Below are 24,511 nucleotides of genomic sequence, written 5' to 3' on the forward strand. Positions count from 1 at the left end.
TGTGGGATTTCAGGAGCATCTGACTCACAAGTTGCCAAATGATCCAGAGGACCTGCTGTCAGCCCTCCATGTAGAGTGGCATCCACTATCCCACAGCCACTTAACCAGCAACATCCCGCTATCGTAACCTAGCAACACCCGGAGTGCATGCCGCACTACTGTTGGCTGTTTAGCATGAGTCGCATGCAATTTAGGGAGGCTGACAAATGACAGCTGGGAAATTTCAATCGGGCCGTGCCTAAAATCACAGATTAACCAGAACTTTAAATCAGCGACAGCCAGCTTCGTAATTAAGGAGGAGCTGATTAATAGTGGAGTGATTCGAGATTGGTCTGTTTGTGCATGAGATGAGTGTGTTTGTCGCTCACTTTTTTCGAATGCTTGTACACATGTGTAGGTGTGAGCCGGTGTGTGTTTTGCGGTTGCCAGGCGAGGGAGTGCGGACCAGCGTGTCGTCCGGACGACCCGTTCTCCCACAGCTCACCTGTGTACCGATAAACGCGCACGTAACCCTGCTGCCCTGTTCCCCAGCCGGCTCTGCTCCCCTGCTGAACACACCGAGCTGCAGCACTGGGGACGGAGGGTGCAGGAGGGCGGGTCTAAAGAGGCTGGCCCGCCATCGCCATTAACAACCATTAACATGTTGATGTCAGTTTACAGATTCACCCTTTATTTACCCTTAACGCCTAAATCACGTAATATAAACAAATACCTGGAAACACAGCTAATATGAGGTCACTTTCAGTTTTCCTGAAATGAAGTTTACCTGGAAAAGTGGCAGCTCATTCGGCAAACGGGTGGCTCGTATACGCTCTGGTAGCTCGTGTTTGTCCCTATTTTCAGCAACGTTGCCGTGTTCCCAGGACGCAGTTACCGTGGTGAATTCCATGTCACCAATTACCGGAAAGCTGGAGTTTTCCTTTTAGATCAGTGCAAGTACTGTCAACCTCTAATGACTGACGCCTCGGCCACTTGGATGCGGCGTCTGAAACGAGCCGTTTTTTTTTTCAACTGTTTTGTCACCTGTTAAATTGTTAGCAGTTTTTTAGCAGTCGCTTAGCAACATTTGCATCCGTTTGAGGTTGTGGCAGCTCAAAGGAGGATGTAAGACCACCAGGCTCCAGTAAATGCTGGTAGTTTACCTGTTTAATGTTCCACTGTGTTCATATCCAAAAACATAACGCTGCCTCTTTGTAGTTCAGGTATGAGCAGGTTGTACCTTTTGGCTGAGAAATGAAAACCTGCCTGCTACATCATTTTTCTGACTTTTCCATCTTCACTACACCCCGCAGTGACCCAGTGGCACCGTGTATGTTTAGCAGCGCTGCATTGAAGACGGTCCAGTCGGAAACAGTGTCGTGCACCGTAGCGTTCCTAAGGCTGTATAATCAAATACACTGGTGTGCCATTATATTAACAATTCATATCATAACAGAAAGATATACTGGTATTCGGTATGAACTTGTATACCACTCAGCCCCAGCTGTAATAAGGTCATAATTTTCTGTAGGTTTGTCACTACAAGAGACACGGCTCACATATAGGGATTCATGCGATACAAATATTGATTATAGCCATTTTTAGATCAGTTAGCATACGGCAAAATCCTCACAGTAGTGCATCTCTGCACCAAACAGCAATGCTCAAGATGGCGACGGCCAAGGTTGAAGCGTCGCAGAGTTTCAATCTGCCTTTGTGTTATTCTGCAGGTAAACTGTAGGCCACACATATGCCGATCACATCGTTAATAGATTTTATCTCCTATAAAAACCTCAAGTAACATGTCAAGTGTACGCGGCGCCTTAGTCCACGCGTGAAGCTTCTCAGTGCTGTTGCACATATGCGTCTTATGTGTCAAATACTGTAGATTATATTTACAGTGTCTTGTATTTAGAGGGAAGTTGGCAGAGAGTGAAAGATGCTGTTAGGGGAAAGTGGGAGTCACACAGTTGGAGGTGGAAAAAGATGAAGGGAAAACAAGATGGAGCTGGAAAGGACGAGATTTGAAGAAGTGCTGAAGGAAATAGAGAGGCACAAAGCAAGAGAGATATCACTCTGTCAAAAACTGGCTGTTATGCTCCCCTCTCTTCCCTCCCTGCCTCCCGTCTCCCAGTTTCTTTTCCCTCGGTGGCCAATTACCGCTAATTAAAATCCTCACTGCAGCTCTCCTGGACTCCCTCTCTTCCTCTCCTCCAAGACCTCCATCTTTTTTTGCTTTGCTATTCTGCCTGTCGCTCTCTCGCGTCTGTTTCTCTTTCTGTGCAGACGGCGTCTCTGCCGTGCGTGATCAACAACTTAAACACCTCGCTCCTTCCTGTTCTTCTCATCTTCTTCCTCACCTTTATACCTTTTCACTCCCTCTTTTTTGCCTCTTCTCCGTTCCCGAATTTGACTTTTCTTTTACCCTCATGCGTCTCGCTCCCGTCTTTTTCCCGCCTTTCCTTCTCTTTTCCTCCACGTCTCACCTCATCCCTCCTCCCCCGCCGCTCCTATCATCATCAGCAGCAAGGTTTCTTTAGTAGTGCCAAGAGACTTGACAAGGCTCTGGGCTAAAGACTGTAGCACTCAGACGGTGATACCTTGCTAGTTGAGGAGGGTTTTTTTTTCTCCTCTTTTCTTCTGTTTTTGACAAGGTTGTCGACATTTTTGCTTCTTCCTGCCTCGGCGTCAGCAGTGTGATCGTTCGAGGTGTTAAAAACCTTCGTCAAAACTGCTGCTACCGATGAGGAGGAGCGTGATGATGATGATGATCACAGCAGCAGCAGCAGCCCTGGTGTTAATTCATTCAGTTAATTCATTTGCCTTGAAGCAGGAAAAAGGGGATAAAAAAAAAAAACTCCAGTGTTGCTTGGCTCCGGGAAAGAGCGTTGGAGAGCAGGAGTGAGAGGGAGTAAAGAACGACTTCGCCGCTTTTCTCAGTTGAAGAGAATTATGTCCGCTCTTTCAAGAGTCTGCCGTTTGTTCCTCCCTTTTCCGTCTTCTCCTCCTGTTTAGAATAACTGCCTCTCTGACTTTTTCATGGAGAGGTGGAGGAGATAGGGAGAACCATAGGGGCCTTTACAAGACCTGAGCCTTCCCATTGTGCCGGAGCCTGGGCTTGGATTTAAGGGCTGTGTCCGCTTGGCTGAGCACAAACTTAGGCAGAGCACACAAAGGAACCAGCCTCCTGCTTTAAAGGCAAATAAAGAAAGGCAGGGGACAGATGGAGGTATGAGAAGAGAGGGAGGAAGGGGAGGGGAAAGGATGGGCGAATGGATAGCTGTTGATTATGAATAGCAAGAGCAGCGGCTCGTGGCCTCTCAGGTAAGAATGGTCGAGGGGCCGCGAGGGGAGCGAAAAGGGGAGGATGGAGGGGGATTCAGAGCCAAAATGACAAGGAATGACAATGAGCAGGGGAGAAGCTGGGACGGCAGACAAAAAGGAAAGTCAGGGCGGGTGTCACCGGAAGACACACAGTCAAGTTCTCTTAAGCTTTATGCCCACTTATGAGACAAACACACGTTTGTATGGCTGCAGCATTTGTGAGGACATTCATTGACGTAATGCATCCCCCAGCCCCTTACCTCACCATCTCAACTAGCCCTGACCTTTACTCTAACTATAACCATAGTTGTAACTTTTACCCTAAAACCGCCTCAAACAGCCTCGTAAAGAAGAGAGGACCACCCAAAATGTGCTCAAATGTCCTCACTCCGGTGGAGTAAAACTGAAACTGGTCCTCACACACATACACACACCACACCACACCGCATGGAGCCTGTCTCTTTGCAGGCTGAATTTGCAAAACGCATGCAAAATTCATTTCACTTTTTTCGTGTCTGCGTTACTTACTGTTTCCACTCCTCGTCTGCTCGTCTGCGCTCCTTCCTTTCATCACGCCGTTCAGTTTATTACTCTCTATTAGCGAGGAGATCATACAGTGTGACAAGGACTAAAATATTTTTAAGCGTTTCATTTTGTGTCTCAGCGCTGCCTGTTAAACAAAAACAAGCTTTTGTATTATAATTAGGTCAGGCTGATTTGTGTTTTTGCACATTGATGAGAGAAGCTTGTTAGCGTCGTATCATTGATCTGATAAGCGCTTCAGTATTACCAGGCTGCCGAAGACGGGATGAAACCACAGAAGACTCTCATGAGAAGAGGGGTTTGCTTCTAGAGAACAAGGGACACAAAAGAAAGTGTGCGTGCTGGAAGCTAAATAAATACATATTTTGCATGAGTGGTATTTGCATTTCATGTTTTGACCCATTTATTGAGAGAGAACTCTTGCACTTTGTATTCAGCAGCTTCGTTTACCTCACTACTATCTGCTGTACAGACCGAGATTTTACAATTAAATCACTTTATTTGTACAATTACTTTCTTTATATTAAACAGCGAGCGAGTTTTATAGCAACCAGCTACAACGTAAAAAATATGAATGCATTAATAACCATATTAGATATAAATGTGTTGCTTGCTTTTATTTAATGTACCCACATTGAACTATTCAGTTCTGGTTGATTTGGGAAAGTAAACATGTGTTTCTGTTGGTAACATAAAGTGTAGTTTAATCCTACGTCTCACAGAATTCTGAAGGCAGCAAAACAAGCTATTGTTGTTTTAACATGCTGCTGGTGACAGGAGTCTGTGAAGAGCACAGCACAGTGAAAGGAGTGGGTTATACTGTTGGAGCTGAAGTTGGAGCTGTCAGCTCCAGCTCTTGGTCTAACACCTCACTGCTCCTTATTCTTCCATTACTCCATGTAGTATTTCAAACTGATCTTCTGTCTGAAAACTGTCTGAAAAAAAAAAAATGACGTTGTAGAAAATGTTCAGTTTGATTTGCAGCCGTCTCTGAACCCCTGTTTAACGTTTAGATCTCGAGATCTCTTTATAGAGATTACATTAGTGGTAAGTTAATACCACACTTTCTGCGAATGCCCCACAGACACCCAGTTCATAATAGTGACAATTTAAATATTGAAGCGCGTTACCTCGCTCCCTGATAGGGACTTAACAGAGATTTATCTAAATGAAAATCTTCTAGGCTTTCATTTAAAATAATAATAATAATAAATATGATCCTTATTAATGTTCTCTACATGTAATATTATCATCCAATACAAGTTTCTCTAATAAAACAACTGTAAATGTGTCACCAGAAATAGTTATTTTGCATTCGTTTTTTTGTTTTGTTTTTTGTTTTTTTGTGTGTGTAAAACCTGACACTGAGACTATTTGAAGACACAAACTTAGACTAGGCTTATCATACAACTAATAGATTCATAAATGCCAAAGAGAAAACAATAAACTGTATAACTAGCGGTGGGTTGGAAGAAAATGGCTTCAAACAATTCCCTCAGGCAAGAGGAGAATATGCACAAAAAGAATTTGGAAGTATTTCAGTTTTACATGACGACAGGGTACAGCCACTGCTCAGAATACCTTCCTACTCTCCGAGGATTGTCATCAGTGTTCCATGCAAAGACACAATATGTCTCCACTATGCAGAGCAACTGGAATGACGGTCATTAATTCATATTGCATGCTAATGCTCGTCTGCAGGCGCCGTTAAATTTCCTCCTCGTACATCATAAACTGTTGTGTTGCATGTTCATATGATGACAATCTGGAGAAATGTAACCTGGAGCGGTATAATAAAACGTGGCCGTTACATGCACATTTTTTGCACCGTATGCAGCTGTCACGATGGTAGCTGCTGTTAAGTAGACAGCAAAAACGCTTGTGCAAAATCAGCATGAAGGAGCCGGTCGGTTAAGTTTCTCCCTCATTAGTCAACATACAGAGCAAGAGAAAGAAAAAACCCTGATTTTTGATAACGCATCTGTATTTGTGATATTTTCTTCCAGGAGGCTGTTTTTTCATTTTTGGCATCTTAGTGCGGTATGTGGACACCCTGTTGTTCTGGAGCTTTTTTTTGCTTTGTTATTGTTAGCGTCTGTGGAGTATTTGAGTTTTTATCTTTTTTATTGTCCGAATGATCCATGAAAATCTTAAATGTGTGAAACCGCCTCTGACTCCTTTGTTAAGTTTCGGGTGAGGCGAGGTTATATCCTCGACTTCTCCTCACCATTGATTGGTTCGGGTCCCAGAACCACAGCACGTTAACCCAGAGGCAAGCTTTTCACTCTTTCCACTGGCTAACTAAAACATTCACGAAGGAGAGAGAGACATTTGTTTAACAAAAAGCCCTCCACACCAGAACCAACGCGTCGTGCACCGGTTGAAAATACAGAGGGTTGTGCTGTCGAGAATCTTCAGCAGAAATGTGAACGATGAGTCTGCAGAACTGAAACCCAACAAGTTGTCAGAAAGTAGTGGAAAAACTGCACATGTATGTGTCCCTCCAGGAGCAGATGGGATTGTGTCATTTACGCCAATGAATGCCAAATGTGTGGCGTTTCCATTCGACAGCGCAGAACAGAAATACAGAAATAGACTTCTCGGAATTTGGTGTGGCTCTGACCTTAACTTCACTTCTCACCTCAGCGAGCTGGGCCTCGTAGCCTTAACATCGGTGGCTCGCTGCTCTTGATTCCCTGAATGGGAATAATTTGCAGTCAGGTTTTTATCTTCTTGGAGGCATTTCAAGGAGAGTGTTGCAGCAGCATATTAATGTAATTCTCTTGAAGGTTTATAATGTTTGAGTGTCCACATACTTTTGGCCACGTCATGTGCGGTTTATTTCACGGAATTTTTTTTCAGAGAAAACCACATAACAGCCCCAGGCAGTCGCATAGGATGACAGTGTATGTTTTTGGCATATTAAATACACACACACACTCTCTCTCTCTGTCAGTCACACACGTTGTCCCTTTAACACCTCTGCTCACACACACCCCCTCCTTCAAACGTAAATCCCTCACACATACTAACATGCTCCGCTAGCTTTCCATCTCCCCATTGAGCTCCCCCCCCCACCTCTCCCCTCTTCTCTCCCACTCTCTCTCTGTGTTTCAGGGTAATGTGAGCCAGCAGCCGTAACACAGGGTGGGGGGGGGGGGGGGGGGGAGGAGGAGGAGGAGGAGGAGGAGGAGGTTGTTGATGTATGGTGGAACTAAAGCAACCCTGCCGATCGATAATGTAAACAGGAGCGAAGAGAGGCGGTAAATAAGGCCGACTCCTGACAGAACTGTCTACCTCAGGTGACGGAGGGAGAGAGGGAGGGAGGAGGAGGAGCGGGGAGGAAGAGGGGGTGAGGGGGGGTATCTAATAGAGGCGGGAACGGAGAGACGTGGATGTGGAGGGGGAAAAGAGGATAATGGAGGGATGAGAGGGACACGGGAGGAAAGGGTGGAGCAAATGAGGCGGGAAAAGAGGAAGGCATGGGAGGGATGGAGGGAGGACGAAGAAGGGATGGAATGGAAGAGGTGATGGAGGTGTGGAGGAGAAGGTACCACAGGGGCGAGAGGGAGGAGAGGTGGGATGACTTGATGAGGTAATGGTGAAGGAGGGAGGGAGGGAGGCAAGAGGGTGACGACAAAGGACGTAGAGAGTGGACCGGAAAGATGGAGTGAGGAGGAGGGATGGATGGATGGATGGATGGATGGATGGATGGATGGATGGATGGAAAGAGGGAGGAGAGGATGAATGAAACAGATGATTGGGTTAGCAATGAGGACAAATCGCCATGGCAATTATAGATTACAATTCAATTTTAGCAGAAACAGTGACCTTGTTTATTTGCACCGAGTGTGTGTGTGTGTGTGTGTGTGTGTGTGTGTGTGTGTGTGTGTGTGTGTGTGTGTGTGTGTAGCTGTGACATTTAGCAGATGACATGCAGATGAATGACCACCAAGTGACCCACTGTTGAACCACACAAACACAACACATACAGTACTGAGAACACACACTGACACACACAGAGTTGTGAACCTGGTCACCGCTGAGTGCTCTGTTGATGCATCGGTATGGCTCAACGACTCTTTGAGAGCACACACTCACTCTGTGCTACTTGAATGGAGAGTAAACAGACATGTGGCGGCAACTTAAACAATCACACAACACACAGACAAACACACGCGTGGGGAACAAACTGTTTTTTTTTTTAGGACTCCTTTTTTACCTTCTCCTCCATGTTTGACCATTGTAATTAAGTGTTTCAGCTGCTGTGTGTTTTAACCGGTTTGCATGTTCTGATCGGCCCCTGCTGTTATTTAAAGAGCCGTCCGCAGCGCTCTCACGCTCTATAAATTGCTCACCAAGCGATGAATCACAATAGTGATTCATCATACAGCCGGTTCTTGGAAGCTCTTACATTTGCAGTTTAAACTAGAGTTTTTTTTTTTTTTTTTTTCCTGATATGCCCCAATAAAGTAGGATTTTTCTAACGCCTTCTCAGCAATCTTGAAACTGTGCTGAAAAGTAACATCAAAGTTTACATTAAAAGAAATAAGAACAGAAATAGAAGTCTGCTCCACTCAGACTGAGCCCTGAATGCAAACACTCTGACCTTTTTAGTTTTCAGCTGGACCTCAGCAACAATACATGCCGTGACGCCCCTAAAACATGATCAATAAGTAATCTTGAAATCAATTCTAAAACCCACTAGACGCCCGAGAGAAGAGGGTGAAACAGGGGTGATGTGGTTTTGGGGGCTGGTGTCTGTACTGAGCTGAGAATTTAGATGAATTTTGCATGAGAACATTTCACTGAAAACATAAAGAAACAAGATAAATCAGACCGAAAGTCTTGTCAAGTAGAGCGCAGTGATTATCGTTAGTATAAGTTGTGATCTTATCATGTTATAATTACAATTACTCTATGAATTTCTCTCAGCCAAAGTTATAATTATGAGATGAATTTGATTAAAAAGTCTAAGAATTCAAGTTTTCATCAGAGAATAAACTAACAACTTGACAGGCCAACCTTCCACGAATGTTTTGTGGTTTTGTGGAGTTCAATTTGATTGCAACCAAACTGATTGGTTGTAGGAATATCAAATATTGGTTATACACTCACTGGCAACTTTATTAGGTACACCTGTTCAATTGCTTGTTAACACAAATAGCCAATCAGCCAATCACATGGCTGCAATTCAATGCATTTATTCATGTAGAGGTGATCAAGACAACTTGCTGAAGCTCAAACAGAGCATCAGGATGGGTAAGAAAGGGGATTTAAGTGTCTTTGAATGGGGTACAGTTGTTGGTGCCAGACGGGCTGGTCTGAGTATTTCAGAAACCGCTGATCTACTGGGATTTTCCCACATAGGGTTTACAGACAATGATCCGAAAGAGAGGAAATATCCAGTGAGCAACAGTTGTGTGGACAAAAATGCCTTGTTGATGTAAGAGGACAGAGGAGAATGGGCAGACTGGTTGGAGATGATAGAAAGGCAACAGTAACTCAAATAACCACTGGTTAAAACAAAGGAATGTAGAATACCATCTCTGAAAGCACAACATGTTGAACCTTGAAGAAGATGGGCTACAACAGCAGAAGACCACACCGGGGGCCACTCCTGTCAGCTACGAACAGGAAACTGAGACACAGACTCACCAAAATTGGACAATAGGATATTGGAAAAACGTTACCTGGTCTGATGAGTCTCGATTTCAGCTGTGACATTCAGATGGCAGGGTCAGAATTTGACATAAACAACATGAAAGCATGGATCCATCCTGACTGGTATCAGTGGTTCAGGTGGGGGTGGTGGTGTTATGGTGTGGGGGATATTTTCTGAGCACGCTTTGGGCCCCTTAGTACAAACTGAGCATGGTGTAAATGCTACAGCCTACACGAGTATTGTTGCTGACCATGTCCATCCCTTTATGACCACAGTGTATAATGCACCATGTCACAAACATTTCAAACTGGTTTCTTGAACATGACAATGAGTTCACTGTACTCCAATGGCCTCCACAGTCACCAGATCTCAGTCCAATAGACCATCACCTTTGGGATGTGGTGGAACAGGAGATTGGCATCATAGATGTGCAGCTGACAAATCGGCAGCAACTGTGTGATGCTATCATGTCAATATGGACCAAAACCTCTGAGGAATGTTTCCAACTCCTTTTTGAAAGTATGCACGAAGAATTAAGGCAGTTCTTAAGGTAAATGGGGGTCCAACCTTTTACTAGCAAGGTGTACCTAATAAAGTGGCTGGTGAGTGTATACTGGTTGGAACATGCCCCATAATGAAACGATACCAGACTCCCATTCTGATTTGTTTCCTTTCTTCCTGCAATTTCTAGAACAAACAATTGCTCTGTAAAAATTTACAATGTACAAATTTTCTGTAAATGACATCATAATGTACATCAGTTTTCAAAAAGGTCACTTTCTGAGGAACCCTTTTATAAAGTCTTTACCTACAGAAATGCGCTGGGCAATAATGATAAACCTCACGATAACTGCTGAGCTGTGTCCCTCAACGCTTGGTTGGTCCGTTTTTAAATAAACCTTAAATTAACCAAATTAAATTGCCTTAACCTTGTATTGGTTGACAGACCAGTGAGGCCAGGGAAACCGTAATGTGGAAAGAGTACAGTAGAGTCATAGTCATCAGAGCTTGTTGTTGTTGTTGTTGTTTCTGGCTGATACTGTGGCACTTAACTGCTAATGGGCCTGCAGCAGGTGCTCAGTGAGACGACTGCAAACAGCGTCTGGTGGCAGATTAAGGCTGGAATGAGGATCAAAACGGACACAATGAGTCGAGATTTGGAACAAATGTGGACTAAGAGGAGAGTTGGGTGGGAGGGACAGAGTTGTCCTGCCAGCACAAATTACTGATGTTTGTCTGAATTAGCCCATTGACACCTCCAGGAGGACCATTAGAGATGAGAAGCTGTAGTAATAAACCAGGCGGCAACCTCCAGGTCTGAACGTTGAAGTCCATGCGCCAGTGCAAATAAACTGCAGTTCATCGAGTGGCCACTTGAGGCTCCATATGGGAGCAAATCCCCATAGACCTCCATGATCAAAAGCCCAACTTTACATTTTCAAGGTTCATGGTATATATACAGTCAATGATAGAAACACAACAACCTTGTCCTTAAACAAAGGCCAACTGTTGCAATAATAGAGACTGAAAAACTTGAGTTGGAAAAGAATTTTTACAACACAACACAACACAACTGAGGTTCGGGGTCATGCAGTTAGCGTCAAGAGGCCCTCATTAAACCTCTCTGTCAGTGAAGTGGACAACCATTATGCAACGTGTAGGAAGCAATACATCGTAAACCTTTGATAATCTATGCAGTAGGACTATATATATATATATATATATATATATATATATATATATATATATATATATATATATATATATATACATATATATATATAAACAGGCACTTGGTATTCTTTCTGTGTGGGTTCCTGTACTCCGACTAAGTGATTTCTCAGGGACTTCTCTTTTCCTTATCAGGAAGCAGTTTGATGAGGGACTGTCACATTATTCAGACATGGTTCTTTCAGTCTAGATCTGTGGAATCCTCTCTAAGCCCTCTCATACCATCTATACATTTGTGGCATTAGGAGGCACAGAGGAATCACACAATATCGTGTTTTATTTATTTTATTTTTTTTTAAGTTTCCTGAGCAGTAAAGCTCCTTGTCTCTTGTTTAATGGTGGCAGGAGGAGTGTAGTGTGCTGAAACAGCTGCTCAAGCAGCCCATGTTTGAAACCATCCATGGATGAAAAGTGAAAACAACTTCACCTACTGCGGTGCACGTATTCAGGCTGCTTGTCAGACGTGCCACGGTGGAAGTGAAAACCTGTCTTTAACAGTACGACAAGAGGCAAAATAAACCTAGCTGCTTATTTACTTTCTTTACTTTTTTTACATTTTAAACAGCTGCTGTTAACAAAAATAAAAGCACAAAGGTCTCAGTGTGCACTACCTGAGCAGCTCCAAACACCAGACAGGGTTAGTGATGAGCGGGTGAACACGTCGGAGCATTTAGCAGCTAATGAACTAGGTATTTCCTCCAGGAGAAGGTTGGGACCAAAACAGACCTTCAGTCTTGGGTTCAACGTATCTACTGGGTTTGTAAATATGCAGCTGTTTTTCACCATATCCGCTTAAAAAGTGGTCATTTGTGAGTGTTGCGTTTAGTACTTGTGCTATTGCCCCAAATGGACAAATTGAGCTTAAATTAGTCAATAAAAACAAAACAAAGATATATATATATATATAAAAAATTATATATATATATATATATATATATATATATATTATATATATATATATATATATAAAAAATTATATATATATATATAATATATGTAAAAATCATGACATATCGTTTTATCTCACTGTTTTCACAGTTTTCACAGAGAGAGGCAAAATGTCTAACTGCACTGGTACTGGAGATTAAAAGGTATTGAGGTATTTCAAAAAATGAGATGTGAAAAAAAACTTGTCCTTGTATCATTAAAAAAAAAAAAAAAACAATTGAAGAAATGTTTAAAACATTGTGTAAAAAATGACAAGTGGTCTGTGTGATGCAAATGGATCCTCTGATGGGAAAACTGATTCACCTGGAAACAAACTGAAGTGCGCTGCCCGGATATTTTTCCATTTTAGTCAGTGGAACAATCACTTTTTGCTCATCCTGACAAGTATTGATTAGTGCTGTGCTGTGTGCTCCAGCTCGTGGAGATGAACCAAACACATCATAATGATTATCAATAATAAATGGGTGTTTTTTTTTACATGACAATCCATTTTTACAGAGTTAAACTGAATCGAATGTAGACCGCTTAGAAAGGTCTGGTTTTGTTATTCTGCACAAAATGTTTACTGCCACTCTCGTCCTGAGGAAGATTTAACAGCAAGTGGTTTGAAATTGAAGCTGTAATTGAAGTCAAATCACTTCCAAACTTTCCTATCTTTCAGCTTTTTCTCTTTCAAAAACTTGGTCATTAACGGAAAACGTACTGTACGGAGCAATCGTTCTTGACAGCCTTAGCTGTTTCACTGTTTGGACATAATGAGCAGAGCCTGCATCGCTAACCAAATATCCTCCATTGATTGTGGTTAGCTGACAGAATTTCCTTGTTGACGGATGCAACTACAACAGTTCCTAACAACAAATAAGCCCGTGGATGGTACTGGGGGAATGGACAGAGCAGCCCATTTCATGCCCCTGTTATGCAATTCTGGTTTTTAAATAATACCACCCGGTCATATTTCAAAAAGTCTCAAACGCTGTGTTAAATCTATCTGCCTAATGGCTTGCAGTCCTGTGAGAGTTCGATTAAAGAGCTTCCTCAGTCCTCTGCAGTCTCTGGCTTGTTAACCGAGTGTGTGACGGCGAGAGCGCTCTGTTAACAGTCGTTTTAATCTAATTGATCATTAGACTCGTATTGTTTTGAATTGTGAAGTGAATAAATCTGACGCACAAGTGTGAATTATTATTGTTTTTTGTCTGTTACAAATGAGTTTGTTTTATGGACTTTATAATGTACTGTGTTAAATAGATTAAATCAAAACAGCAGTCAAGTCTGAACACACAGGCACATTAATTATCTTGACATTATAGTTTAACGTACACTTGATGTTTTATTAATTAAATTGCTACTGATCAGTGTTTATTTAAAACTAACTTCTGCTTTACATTATTCTCATAACATCATCCCTATATATATATATATATATATAAATATGTATATATGTGTGTGTGTGTGTGTGTGTGTGTGTGTGTGTGTGTGTGTGTGTGTGTGTGTGTGTGTAAACCAATCAGGCATAACATTATGACCACCTCCCTATTATTGTGCAGGTCTTCTTGTGCCTCCAACAGCGTTTGCAGTCACTTCTGTAAAACAGCTGATGAATTAACCTGAAGCTGTGTGTTCCACAAGCCTCATCCGCAGAGGCCCCTCCCCTCAACCCGTAGCACCCAAAGACCCCCCCACTAACAACATCCTGTTACCAGACACCACAGGACACCCTCAGAAGACCCATGTCCATTCTCTGATGAGTCACAACTGATTTGGAGGTAGCTGAGAGACCTACACAATATTAGGAAGGTGGTCATAATGTTGTGGCTGAGCGGTATATATGCTGACACACACAGTAACTACAATAACTGCACATACCGCTGCTGTTGTCCACTACTATAAAAAAAAAAAAAGGCACTTAATTCAAGACCAAAGTGTCAAGATTGATCTGTGGTGGAAATTGTTTTACTCCATAGGATCCTGTTAAGAAAAAAAAATGTCAGTACTGGATTAAATGTATTGTTGAGATGGATTTTTCAGTGTGTGTTAGTAGTGGTCCGTCTAGGTCTTATGAGAGTGTTGGAATTCATGCTGAGGGCAGCATGCTGAGTCTCATCACAATGTGTGGCGGCGTCGGCGTAGGCGTGTAGAGACTGGCTTAAACCACATCTCAACTGCAACCTTCTCTGCTCCTCGCTCTGCTTTTGTCTGTGAAGTTTCCTGTTGACCCCCCGTCGGCCTTCGATTCAGCACACTTCAGTGCATTTACTCTTTATTTAATCAATTAGTCCAAATGAAATGTTTTTTTGTTTTGTTTTTTCAGCCATCTCAGAGGGAAAAGTATCAGTCATTAACATGATATAGAAGGTAAACAGTTATAATTAATCAGGCAATGAAGAACGAACAAAGAAACAATATATTGTACAAACAACCGGGAACAGTAGACAAAGGAAATTGACACTTTTCAGTTTGGTAAAGAAGTATAGTTCTATACTCTTAGTAAAGTATGCTTGTCTTTATAATTGATGAAAAACACTCAGGTTTTTTTTTCCTATTTGTCACATCCAGAAACTATTTGCATGCCGCCTCCAATCAACGGCAGCAGTAGCTTTACAGTAAAGTGTTCCTGTTCCACGGTGAAAATCAGTCGTTGAACTGTGCATGGGAGGTGACAAAGAGAGAGGCTTGCTAAAAGCTGAGTGCCTGTCTTCGTGGTCTGAATAACTGCCCACAGCTCGGATTTTATTCAATGATGAAAAATGATGTGGAAAAAGAAAAAGAAAACTTTATTGTGTGACACGTGAAAAACATGCCCTAGCTTCCCTCTAATATAATTTCAACTTGAACAGCCTGGCCCGCAGCGCTAATGTGAACGGGCTGTTTGTTTGTGAGTGCATTCTTTTTTTCTTGACCTGATGTGAACCAGTTTGACTCACATGAAGATAATCTGTCATTTTAATATACGCGACGGTCTGTTACCTAGTAACAAAACTGTGCCAGGTAACTTTTAGTTTAGACATAGATGGAATCAGAAAATTTCATTTGTGTTCCAGCTCATTTCACCAATGAGGCAAATGGTGCAAGCATGAACTTACTGCAACAGAGACGACAAACTGGGAAAGCTGGTGATGGAGGCATCTTTGTGGTGCTGGTGGACGTGAATGAGAAGTCGTTACTACAAAATCCCTCTCACACCTTAAATAATCTTTCAGTAGAAACACATGCTGCTCCATCAAACTCAGGAGTACGTTGAGCTGGAGAGTCCTCCAGCCTCATGCCTTTAGGCGGCTGTTTCTTGCCATCAGTCTCCACAGTGTTACAACACCCACTGTGTTCACTGCTTGTGCTGCTGCTCTATCAACTAATATTTCACCTCACCTCATCTGTAGCAGCAGGACTCAGCTGTAAATCTTGGTTTGTATTTCTGAAATGGATCTACGCACTACCTAATCTGTGGTCTGCGCTTGTGGCTTACGTCCTTCTAAGCATTTCTACTTGGGAGCTGCTGTGTCGACACTGTTCTGTAATTACGCCGTTAAAATGCTGGTCGGCTGCGTTGGCTTCCCCGTGTACTTCACCCGCGGTGTGTAGCGGGAGAAGGGTGAATTCTCTCTGCTTTCCCAGGGAGACGCGGACGAGGAAATGCTTTTCGGACCACTCCCGGCAGAACCATAAATCTAACTTAAGTCTGGTGCTGACACTGAACATGACTGCTGGTAATCGTCTTATGGCCCTGCCCCTCTCTTGATATAGGAAGTTTTGATTTTATTTTTACGGGTAATAAGAAAGATGACAAATTTCGAAACGTGTTCTGCAATCCAAACAGAAAATCGATCATCAGGTTTTGACCGATCACCGGGGCACTGTAGCTCTCCTGGCACCCACCATCCGCTCTAAATCCCCATTTTCCTGTAAAAACCCTTCACGTCCCGTCAGCTCAGACCACTGGGAAAGATCCCTGGGATTATAATGTAATGTAATGGGAAATTTTGTACCACACAGTACTTTATGCCATCGATACCTTGCAACAACATCCTGCTCTGCATATGCTCATGATGTGAAATGTGTCTGAGCTGCGTGGAACCCTGATTTAATGTGTGGGTCTGTCACGTATTGAAATACTGCATAGCTGATAAATTAGTTGAGTTGTTGCTATTGACATTTACACAAGATTTATATATATCTTTGTTTTACTGCTTTGAATTACGGGTCAGGTCAGGTCATAGTTGCCGGCCATGTTATCTCTCAAAGGGGGACCTGGTAAAGAGCTACATAGCCAACGTGACCTCCAGCAGATAGGAGGTATGAAGTAAATCTATTTTGTGAACTCATTTGCCGCTATCAATGCTTTGTCATTTGTCTCTTCTGCGAGCCCATGTTGCAGATGCTCGATCAAACCTCACATCACAGCTTGTGACAGTTGTTTGGCTGCAGGATTGGTGATGCGAGACTTTAAAACCATGCACGTGAACAATACGACACTATAGCAGTATAACAGTGAACAATGCATTTGATAGAGCTGTCTGAAAAATCCGGCTTTTCTCTGGAGTATTTACAACTCGCTGACATGAGCGCTGTGTGCGATATCTCCGGTGTGACATGGACGCAGCATTAATCCAAACAAAATAGATTCAACATGTCTGTATCTGTTTCAGCCAAGACGCCGCTTCCACAAAGTAATTAACTGATAGTATGTGCACGTTTTGTGCTTTGGTGACGCTTTCTGCCGTGACAGGAGTAAACACTCTTGAATCCATCTGACCTCGTGATGACACCCGCATTGTTTATGATAAGAGATTTGAAATGACAGCAAAGCTTCTGCTAGAGGATTTAAAACTGTGTTGTTTTGTATTCTTCACAAAGAGAAAAACCTTTATACACTCACTGGCCACTTTATTAGGTACACCTGTTCAATTGCTTGTTAACACCAATAGCTAATCAGCCAATCACATGGCTGCAATTCAATGCATTTATTCATGTAGAGGATCAAAGACAACTTCGAGCATCAGAATGGGGAAGAAAGGGGATTTAACTTTGAACGTGGTATGGTTGTTGGTGACAGGTTCACCAAACCTGGACAATAGAAGATTGGAAAAACGTTGCTGACAAGTCTCAATTTCAGCCGCGACATTCGAATGACAGGGTCAGAATTTGGTGTAAACAACATGAAAGCATGGATCCATCCTGCCTTGTATCATCTGTTCAAGTGGTGGTGTGATGGTGTGGGGGATATTTTCTTGGCACACTTTGGGCCCCTGAGTACAAACTGAGCATGGTTTAAATGCCACAGTCTACCTGAGTATTGTTGCTGACCATGTCCATCCCTTTATGACCACAGTGTACCATCTTCTGACAGCTGCTTCCAGCAGGATAATGCACCATGTCACGAAGCTCATATCATCTCAAACAGGTTTCTTGAACATGTCAATGAGGTCACTGTGCTCCAATGGACACATGGTTGAAAGTAGCCATGAAGAATTAAGGCAGCTCTGAAGGCAAATGAGGCTCCAACCTCATTTGCCTTCAGAGCTGCCTTAATTCTGCAAGGTGTACCTAATAAAGTGACCTGTTCCACATCCTCATACCTCCGTCTCTGTCTCTGCAGATGTGATCCACACAGTGGGGCCGATTGCACAAGGGGGAGTTGGAGAGAATGAGAAGAAAGCGCTGAGGTCCTGCTACAAGAACAGCCTGAAGACGGCCACCGACAACGGCGCACGATCTGTGGTGAGAACAAGGGGATGATGAAAGATGTTGGATGAGCAGGGAAGGAAGGGAGGCGTCGAAAGAGAGGTCAGGTCACTGACAACTTTGTGACGAGATTGCAAAAAATTTAAAGAGAAGGGCTTGATCATGTGGATTTTTCAAAGGGAACTACATTCAAGCTGAGACAGAGAGACGAAGGGAAAAGGAGGCAGGAGTGCTGAGTTGTAAGACGGCTGTACGAAAACACAACAGGCAGGAGGCGTTACAGAGACCGCAGTGTTCAAGTCATGGAAAAAGGAAAATACGTCGGAGGTGCAGTAGGAAAGTGTGTGGATGCGCTCTGTACTTTTCCACTTTCACTCCTCAAGAAGAGGAATTAAAAAGCAGCCAACATGTACCAGCTGGAGCAATTTGTATTCTTTGCTCGTCTATCAACGGCATCATTTGCTGAAATTTCTGCACACGCCCCAAAATTTCATGTGGTCTTGATGAACTTGTGAGTCACATCCGCCCTCACCCCGAGTCATGAGCTCTGCAGTCGGGGTTACATGAACAGATCTGGAGGCGCGGGAGCATCCTGGCATCTGCTCGCTCTGCCGTCTTTGTCAGCAGGCTGGGAATTTGCCAGATTTGAAGTTTACTGACTGCTTCACTCAAATCAGAATTACATGAACGCACTAAAACCCCCATTTTTATGCCATTTTGTATTTACAATCTACAGTTGCCTCTGTTTTGCTGTCTTCCTCGTTACTGGCTTTACTGAGTGGGTTTTAAATGACCCACGTTGCTCACAAGGCATTCACAGGAAACACTGCATGCACTTCTTAAATACTACTGTCTGTAATTTAATCCGCTGGATAGTACCGGCTAATTCACTCTCTGCTCTCCTACATCCTTGTCAGAGGTGTCTTGTTTTACTGCTAATGCAAAGTAAACGTTTCTTGCTGCTGCTGACTAAAACTAAAGGATAAGTTCACTTTTTTTTTTCCAAGTCTGTCTTAAAACAGTACTCAAATGTGCATCGGAGAATTTGCTCATCTCATCTTGACCATATTGGTCGAAAAGGCCGCCTTGGTAAATGATATTCACAGTCCTGTGTAAAAATGGTTCAGTATTAATACACTGAATCTTTTAGTATGAAATTACCTCTTAGTGTTTCTCCAGACGGCGGCAGTCCCTTGCCAAGACACATTTGAGGAATATTAAGAAAAAGAGTGAATTTGTTGCAAAACAATTGTAACTTTGGGAGATTCCCTCTTGATTTGGCTAATTTTGTTGACTTCTATTTTTACTAGCTTTGGGTGAGCTAGGTATAACGAAATCCCCCTAATAACAGTGTGAATAGAAGGAGGCATTAAAGTGAACAAGAGAGAATAAATAAATGGATTCAAACTGAGAACATAGTGGATCATGGTTCACATCTTAACACCTTAGAGCTTTCAAACGTATGGACACATCAAACTGGCAACGAAGGCCGACTGTGAAGTTCCCTCATGTCACATCATCTACAGTTGAACATAAAAGATGTGCCCGATGAAAATAATAATAATGATTCATACCAACGGGTGTCAGTAGTCTGTATAACTCATCTTTCCTCAATAATCCTGATCAGTCCTTCTTTTTGCCCTTTGGACTTCACTTTCCTCATTTAAGTTTCTCTTCTCGTGAGGGATGTCTCTTCTCAAAGACATCTCTCTTAACAACTCGTCCTGCCGCCCATTCATCTTGCTGAATTCGATGAGAAGACACCAACAAGGAGTCTACTAGTGCCGGCACTGAAACTAAAGGCACGTGCGCTCATGCTGACACTGGCCTACAGCCGACCATCAGATCAGCGCAACACGGCGTTAAGACACAACAAGCATTCAGCTGCTGGTAAATAGGTTTTATTGTGGAGTCGGCATCACAAGCTGTCAGCTGAAGGGCTGCGGGCGACTCGCTGGTTCGAATGTCAGTATTCCTCCAACATGTTGTCAGTGTGAACAGCTCTGTGTACCTTGACTTGTGTTTACTATGTTGTTTTGTGTGAACTACACAGACACACAGCAACGATTAAAAAGAAAAGAAGAAAAACACCAGTTAGACACCCAGGCTGTGTCAGGGTCACATTACAAGCTTTAACCTTTTTCTTTTTTGCCAAAAAACTTACAATCTCAGAGTGATTGTTTCTTAAGCGATGGCCACTCATACCCACTTTCATAATTACTATAATGATGCCTGGTTAGCGCTGCTAGCTTTGCTGGAGACGACAAAAGGAAGCCCCTTGGTGACCGGCCTCGTTGGCAAAGGACGATCAACAACTCTGAATTTCAAATAGATGAAAAAGTCAGTAGGCTGAAGAAAGGCTGCGGTAAAATACAGTGAAGAGAAATAGTCCGTTGAGATCCAGCAGAGAGTGTGATTTCTGTGCAGTCATGTGCGCGTACGTGTTTGTACGACTCTCTTTTGTGAAGAAAACGAGTGTCTTCACTTCCCGACACGCATGCAAAAGGCTCTTCAAAGACCTGAATTTAGACTTCACGTCAGCGCTACGTTAAACATTGGTTTTAGGAATTTAGTTGTGATGGTTAAGGTCTGAGTAGAGAATACATTGTGTCAGTGAGCGTCCTCGCAGGGATAGACATGCTCAAATGCGTGTGTGATAATAGCAGGCTGTTGTGTGATCAGCGACAGGCTGTAACCACTTTGTTTGTCGTCTTTATTCTGCAGGCTTTCCCGTGCATCTCCACCGGAATCTACGGTCAGTGTCTGTGTCTGTCTGTCTCCACCTCAAACTGCGAATGTCGTGCTCGTCCGTTAAAATGATGTTTGCTGGTCTAAGGCAGTGATGTATGTGCCCGCCTTTAGCATCCTTCACACGCTGGGTTTGTTCTCCATCACACTCCAAAAAAAAAAAAGAGTGCAAAGCCACCCGGTGCCACTTGTCACATTATCTCCTCAAGCCCAGAGGTGGCTCTCAGATTAACACCCTGGATTAAGAGCGACAGATTAAGATAGATTAGGCTGGAGATCGTGTCAGATTGACTGTAATCCCCTTCAGGCCGGCAGGAGAGAGCGTTAAAGACCATGCTTAAACACAACCCAGGGCGAGGGCCGGTTCTCCACACCTCGTTGTTAGAAAGAGGAAAGAGCCGAAAGTCCCAGCGGACTCAACTTGTTACCCTTGTTTCTCGGCACTCCTCTATCTTTCTCCTCCTGAGTGTTTTGTGGGCCACAGAGAAACAAAAGGTTACACCGTTTCGCCAGATATAAGCAGCTTTTTGCCAGAGAGCTTTGACTGATGGGAAAGAAAGACAGAAAACCTTGTTGGAGCAGTGCCTAAGATGACAGTGTGTACAATTTACGCTCTACTTACTTCCCAAACGAGGAGAGTAAATTAATTTCGGAGCATTTATAACAGCCACCTTGATTGTGTTAGTTTAGGCTACGCTACTGCTACTAGTCTGGAGTCACAGTTGGTGGTTGAGGTGGGCGATCTCTGTGAAATGCTGATGTTGGTAACTGAGCTCACATCCCTAAACACAGCGCTGCAATTAAAGTTGAGTAAAGACCTTGATAAAAAAAAATATATATATATATATATATACAATATTAATATTCAGTGCATTCAGTGTCAGAGTACAAAAAATACCAGACCAATGTAAACTTGTGGTTGCCGCATACAGAGATATGAAGACTTTTATTCCTTCCCTGAGCACCTGTGATGTCATTCAGCTTCAGTACACAACTCTGCAGTTTCTTTGTACTAGTTACCAAATTCTTATATAATCCATTTTTAATTCTGCTCATGACGTACAAGGACAGGCACCAGAACAAATCAGTGAACTCCCAATTTCTTGTTGTCAAGAAAAAAAAAAAAAAAAAAAAGAAAAAGCTGTGAGAACTGGTTATTCATTGTAGCGGCTCCAGAGTCAAAGTGTGAAAGGGTCTGTGCTGCCTTCCAGTTAGTGTTCCATCTGCTGCTGTAACACAGTTTATGCTTGTAAATGTTGTACTAAGACACATTAATACAAACTCGACTCCTCACCTGACAGCTAGTCTTCCTCGTCTGCATACTGTAATAAAATGAAATTGCGGCGAATTGTAATTGCTAACTAAATAGTTTCATAATTTTCCATCTGGATGCTCTGTTTATAAGTTCATCGTGTTCTTGCATGTTCAATCTTGTGTTGTTCCTATTAAATCTGTAATTGCATTATTTGAGGCCATTTGTGGGAAGCACTGTGTGGTCCTTGCCTAAAAAAAAGACCTTTACAGATAAAATGATTATTATTATCACGGTTTTTGGACATTTAACCAAGACCACGGTCTTTCCTTCACATTGACCAAGTGTTCCGAGTCGCTTTTAGCACTGGCACAAACATCATTTCACAGCACTGCGAATGAAGCATGGTTAGCATTTTGCAGTGTAATTTTATTTCTCAGTATAATAACTCATAAGGCAGGTTTTGAAAAAGCTAAAAGCTCAGTAACAGTGCGAGGCACGTGTCAGTCTGTCAGTCCATACGCTCGCTCACTCAGTTTTGAGGACATGTGTAGGCAGAAATTAAATAAACCGGGAGACCGAGAGGCAGATGTTGCCGTTTTTGTTTCCGCTAAGCAGTAAAGTCAAACCATACCGGAGCCCAATTTCAGATATTATATTACATCTCCTGCAACGTGAATGCTGCATGTGTTTGTTTTAATGCCATAACAATAAACTGTACGGTGCTAATTTGTACCCTCAAGTATTCTCCTATGTGAACCGTCTCCTGATGTATGGAGCAATTACTCCGTAATCACGCAGTATGTGTTTGCATGGCCTGAGCGGTTTTCGAAACATGATGAATTTTCATTGCCTTTGTGTTGGTTTTCCAGCGGTGGGGATAATTTTCCGGCAAGGCAAGGCTGCCGAATGAACGCGCGGAGCGCCGTAGCCTTCCTCCATCTGTCTCCTCGTAACCAACAAGTGTGTTGTGTCTACGTCTCCCCGGAGTAGACAGGATAGGATGAAGTGAGGAGACGCCACGTAGTGTTAGAGTAGTGGGAGGAAGAAGAACAGATAACCTGTCTGAAAAAGAGCACTGCAGTCAACAATGTAGCGCAGATCTGTCAGTGCACCTGTTGTAAAATGTGTGTATATTTTTGATGCGTGTGTGTGTGTGTTTGTGCAGGATATCCACCTGAACAAGCTGTGCATGAGGCGTTAGCAACTGTGAGGGAGTATCTCGACGCGCATCATGACAAGGTGGGTGTGTGCGTGTCGGTGTGCGTCTGCATGATTGGCAATATTTCCCTACCATTTCCTCCAGGTATTATTTCTTTCACAGCTGTTGTTTTTGTTTTCTGGTGAGAGCAGTGAAAAGGGTGCATTGAGAAAACACACACACACACACACACACACACACACTCAACGAGACACGTACAAACATACATTTAAACACGCCCAAGTTCTGCCTCTCATGCTCGTGGCCAAGTCAGTGTTTTAATTGGCTCCTTGCGGGACTCAAACCCGACTAACACACAATCACACGCGCAAAAACATGCACGCGCGCACTCTCTCTCCGGAGAAGCGGCGAGCGGAGGAAAGACGAAATGATGGAAGAGATGACTGGAGGGGAGGGACGGAGGGCGAACAAAGCGGAAACTTTCCAATCAGTCATTTACATGCCCTAAACTCTCCTCCCCTCTGCCTCCTTTGCCTCTTACGTCTCCTCCCACTCCTTTTTTAAATCTTTCTCCCTTGCCGTATTGTCTCCCACAGAGGGTGTTGATGATGTTATTGTTAGCGCTCGCATCTCCAGAGTCTCTGTAGCAATACGAGTCGGCTGATGAAGTCAGCCACTCCGAGCGCGGCAAATGAACCAGAAACATTACATGTTGAACATGGCGTCAACAACATCTTGGAAATCTGTAAATAAGACCAAGAAGCCAAGACCACAGCTACTTTTTTTTTTTTATACATTCTACCCACAAGTACACCTAGAGGGATTACTTTTCATTGTAAACAACCGAAATTGTGAGTTTATTTGCATACATATAAAGTAAGAGTGTTCACCAGAGGAAATTGGTTTATTCTTTAATTGAACATGCTCCGTTTTTTACAGTATGTTTTGTGGGGCTGGCTCTTGCTCCGAGTGCTGTAAACGTAGAAAATGAAATTGAAAATCGGAGACACAGAATGGACTCGGGATAGGGGCAATGTGCCAAATGTCTGCGTCGAATGTAATAAAACATGAATCATTTATTCTGGAAACGCCAACAAAACTAAAAGTTACGCCCCAGGCGGCTCATAAGCTCCATAGTTACGTTTTACAAACTAGATTCACAGAGGTTTCAGACAAACTGTCCGTTTTGTGGCCGTTCTGATGCTTTCGAGTATATTCGAGATCTTCGCGAGCAGATGGAGCTCACCCAGCTGCCATTAGTTACTGTTGCTACGACTCTCATTATTTTCAGTTTTAGTGTTTCCAGGTGTACAATGATTATTTATCTGCGGCAGCGTTGTTTGCTGTTGTCTGAATTTCCACAAATCCGAGCAAGAGCGGGACAGAGCAGCTAATGTGAGCCTCTGAGAGAACTGCAGGCACTGTGCTCGCTAGATGCGCATGCTAACGTTTGCAGTAAACATGTGCCGCACAACATGTTCCT

The 24,511-nt window shown here is 43.1% G+C and overlaps 1 protein-coding gene across 2 annotated transcripts in view; it reads left to right on the plus strand.

Annotated features, from left to right (window-relative positions):
* macrod1 (mono-ADP ribosylhydrolase 1) overlaps positions 1-24,511 on the plus strand; it is a 110,542-nt gene that overhangs the window by 78,089 nt on the left and 7,942 nt on the right. For both annotated transcript variants that reach the window (XM_047585511.1, XM_047585509.1), the window contains exons 6-8: positions 17,781-17,902; positions 20,591-20,621; positions 23,035-23,108. In XM_047585511.1, the coding sequence (XP_047441467.1) occupies positions 17,781-17,902; positions 20,591-20,621; positions 23,035-23,108 (227 nt within the window). The remainder of the gene's footprint in view (positions 1-17,780; positions 17,903-20,590; positions 20,622-23,034; positions 23,109-24,511) is intronic.

The sequence above is a fragment of the Mugil cephalus genome, chromosome 5, assembly GCF_022458985.1.
Source record: "Mugil cephalus isolate CIBA_MC_2020 chromosome 5, CIBA_Mcephalus_1.1, whole genome shotgun sequence".
NCBI lineage: Eukaryota > Metazoa > Chordata > Actinopteri > Mugiliformes > Mugilidae > Mugil > Mugil cephalus.